At 26.2% G+C, this 3,923-nt stretch overlaps 1 protein-coding gene across 1 annotated transcript; it reads left to right on the top strand.

The window, feature by feature from the left end:
* The first annotated feature begins 1,597 nt into the window (after nucleotides 1-1,597).
* LOC105627835 (CD2 antigen cytoplasmic tail-binding protein 2 homolog) lies at nucleotides 1,598-3,459 on the top strand. The gene is made up of 6 exons (XM_012209113.1): nucleotides 1,598-1,733; nucleotides 1,864-2,027; nucleotides 2,223-2,403; nucleotides 2,468-2,655; nucleotides 2,996-3,107; nucleotides 3,224-3,459. The coding sequence occupies exons 1-6, from the start codon at nucleotides 1,598-1,600 to the stop codon at nucleotides 3,457-3,459; spliced, it is 1,017 nt and encodes a 338-aa protein (XP_012064503.1).
* The last annotated feature ends 464 nt before the right edge of the window (nucleotides 3,460-3,923 follow it).

Below are 3,923 nucleotides of genomic sequence, written 5' to 3' on the forward strand. Positions count from 1 at the left end.
ATATATATATATATATATATATATATATATATATATATATATATATATTGAAAATATAACTTTTTATTGTCAAAGCGGAAGCGTGAAACAATTAGATTACCAGCAAAAGCTCATTAGAGGGAAGTTTGTAATAATGATGTATTAAGTGAATCGCATTTTTTAAATGGCGTAATAATATGAAGGAATATTGGCAATTATTTTGTACTAGTAAAAATAGTACACTTAAAAAATAATAATTTGTACTATTAGAAATAAAAGGAATACGCGCGGATTACGCAAATATAAAAACAGCATAATAAAATCTATGCATCGTTAATGTGTGTTAGTTTAAGTAATTATACTATATTATATAAAAGATTTATTTTTAATATTTTTTGGCAATATGAAATTCTGGAAAATTGTATGAATATTATGTTTATATGAATTTTTAAATAACTTTGACAATATTCCATTATTTAACGTGAAATAAAAATAGATTAACAGATTTGATATACAATCGATTGATTACGTTAATGTTAACAATTGTTTATTCATTACCATTATAAAAAAATAAAATTGTCAAATACATGAAAATACGTATTTTCTATCATTAAAAAACTACATACACACATTTCTCTGCTCCAATTTTACACTTCCTTTCCGCACATGCGTGGTTACGTGAGAATTGATGGAAATCGAGGTGGCGGGCGAGTAACGCAAAATAATTGGGACTACTGGTAGGGATAGAGATAGCAGATAGAACAGGAGAGAGTGAGTAAAATGGAAGTTCCATCTGATTGTTGTACCAAGTAATACTGTTTTGAAAATTTTACTCACGATCCTGACAATAAATGTCACGCGAATCATAATTATAAATAAAAAAAATGTTCGTAAAGGAGCTTTGTGGAGCAAAATTTTTATAACGGATAAAATAACTGACATTTGGAAACGTCGCAATATATAATCTGAGTATAAACTAACCTCTTGACATCAAGTCACCTCAAAACACGAAGGAATTTTGTCCAGTACGAAAAAGTTTATTTCTGAAAAATGTATGTAATATTCAATCATTGTAGAAGTGTTTTAAATATATCTTTAGTTGTACCTTAGAATATTTAACAATTATTATATAGTACTCTACTGAAAAAAAATCATGTAATTAAAACATGTAAATCACATAACAGATTGTTCCAAATCAGTATGTGATTTTTTACAATCATGTAATTTGAAAAATCACATGATATTAGAAATAATTTCATCCTTCATGTGATTTTATAATTATAAATATTGAATTTTAAAGAATTTAATGATAGAAATAGAAGAAAAAAGAACATATTATCATCTACTTTTCTCTACATAATTTTAAAAATATAATAAAGAAATTATGTAGTGATTTGGAACAATCCATTACTTGATTTACATGTTTTAATCAACAGTTACATGAATATGCAACTATAAGATGTGATTTTTTTCAATAGGATACACTTAATATTATCTTAATATATATATCTTAAAATACACAATAATTATTTAATTTACGTTGCAATCTTTGAATAATGTAAATCTTTGATGTAGAAGCTTATCTTTGATAAAAAAAAGTCAGTGACATAAAGAAACCATGTCGAAACGTAAATTTGATGATATGGAAGATACATCTGATAAGCAACCACTTAAGAATTCATTAGACTCTGATGAAGATGACGACGAAGTAAATGAAGATACTTATAATATCATGAATGAAGATGAATTTGAAGGTATCTCGAATTAGATATATAATATTATATAGATAAATCAATATGTTATATTTATCATTTTTATTATTGTAAATTCTTACTTTGTACAAGTTGATATATATGGAATAGCTTAATTACATTTATCTAACAGGTACAGAAGATGGACCCTCGGCACCAGAAGCAAATGTAGGATTTACAGCATTTAATATGAAAGAGGAGTTAGAGGAAGGTCATTTTGATAAAGATGGCCATTACCTTTGGAAGAAAGAGAAGCAAGTTAGGGATAACTGGCTGGACAATATTGATTGGGTCCAGGTAAATAAATATAACATAAAATCTGCTTTTGAGAATTAATGTATAAAAATGCAAAATTCTCCTTTTTTACAAATTTTGTATTATTCCAAGAATTATATTATACTCTGGAATTTCAAAGCACACAGTATTTATCATTTCTTAATAATTCAATGAATTTTGAGTGTTCGATAAATATTATATACGTTTTTTTCACAGGTTAAACCTGGTTCTACCACTAATTTACAAAAAAGTATCAAGTCCAGCAAAAGTTATGGATTGGGAGATAGCGATAGTGATGATGAGGGAGATATTATGTTTGATCCTATTCCATTGTATAAACAAATTTTAGAATATCTTAAACCTGGTGAAACTGTTTCAAAGACATTATGCAGACTTGGTAAACGCAATTGAGCATATGTTCAAATTATCACAAATAAATAATGCTAATTGTCCCAATCCAGGTAAAGGGAAAAAGAAATTGACTACAGCTGAAAGGTGGAAAAAGAAAAAGGAATCCAAAACAGGTAAAGAAGAGGAAGACCCAAATTCTATTAACATAACAAAGTTAACAGAGCTGGCAAATGAATTATTAACACGCACTGGTAATATGAACATATATCAAGAAAGTTATGAACAAATAAAAAAGAAGGTAAAAACTTAACATTTGTGTATAGTACATATTATCTTAATCCTTAGTACATACGATATTTCTTTGCTATACATAACGAATCATTTATGTTCCCGGTTAATTTTTCTCTCATCATTTTCATAAATATATAAAAATTATTAAGTGATTCTTATATATCCCTTTATCTTTAGAACATATTTATAATATTTTAAATACATAATTTAGTTATTTAAAAAAAATAACAACTAGAGACTATTAATTAGCTAAGTGCTTTTAATATTTCAAAGAAAAGAAATGCGCAGGACACAAACTCAATTGTGTATATTAAAGTTTAATTATAAGAAATTATATTATTTTATAGATTGAACAAGCAGATAAACATGCACATCCTTCGAAACAAGAAGCAGAGCTAGATATGTATGCTGATGATTTTGATGAAAAGGAGAAAGCAAAACTAGATGACACTGATAAAGGTGGGTAATATAACTTAATGACAAACATTTTTACAATACATTGTTTCTTTTTGTTTTTGTATAGACATTTTTTTATGTGTATCATATCCATACATAATATATATTGTACTATAAAGGAAAGACAGCGGAAACAAGCAATGCAGAAGAAAATATGTCTCTAGAAGAAAATGTAACGTGGGATTTGAAATGGTCACAAGATGAAAATGCAGAGATACATGGACCTCATACTAGTCAGCAAATGCATGCGTGGGCAAAAGAGGGTTATTTCAAAAAGGGTGCTTGGGTCAGAAGAACCGGACAGCAAAATCAATTTTATAATGCTGCTAGAGTAGATTTTGAACTTTATCTGTGACATTTTTGTCTAATACAAAAATGTGAATAAATAAATATACAAATTGTCTGAAAATTTGTCAAATCGAAACTTCTATGAAAGTTATGTACCATAACATATGTAAAATTTTTACACAAAAAAATCATAGATTATTATAAAAAAACCTATATAAAATCTATATAAAAAAAGGGATTACAATATAAGAACATAATATATTGATAAGTGTCTCAAATTATACATTTCAATAATTTTAATAAAATAACAATTTATTTTAATTTACAACACTTTTTGAAATTTTATATTTATATTTGCTTACAAGAAGAGTCTAAAATTCTCTGAAGAAAACAAATTATTCCAGAGTTAATAAATTTATATATATGAACAATTTTTTAAATTGATGAATATAACGTATATAGATACACGCAGATATTAATTTTCAATTTATAAATAATTTATGTTTATTTAGTAAATCGTGGCGATCGTGA

This window comes from Atta cephalotes (assembly GCF_000143395.1).
Source record: "Atta cephalotes unplaced genomic scaffold scaffold00010, whole genome shotgun sequence".
Classification (NCBI taxonomy): domain Eukaryota; kingdom Metazoa; phylum Arthropoda; class Insecta; order Hymenoptera; family Formicidae; genus Atta; species Atta cephalotes.

What these genes read in the sequence shown, in the direction of transcription:
- LOC105627835 (XM_012209113.1), top strand. Translation starts at nt 1,598, where the DNA reads ATGTCGAAACGTAAATTTGATGATATGGAAGATACATCTGATAAGCAA. An exon ending in ACAATATTGATTGGGTCCAG is followed by an intron (nt 2,028 to 2,222) that starts GTAAATAAATAT and finishes TTTTTTTCACAG; the next exon opens with GTTAAACCTGGTTCTACCAC. An exon ending in ATGAACAAATAAAAAAGAAG is followed by an intron (nt 2,656 to 2,995) that starts GTAAAAACTTAA and finishes ATTATTTTATAG; the next exon opens with ATTGAACAAGCAGATAAACA.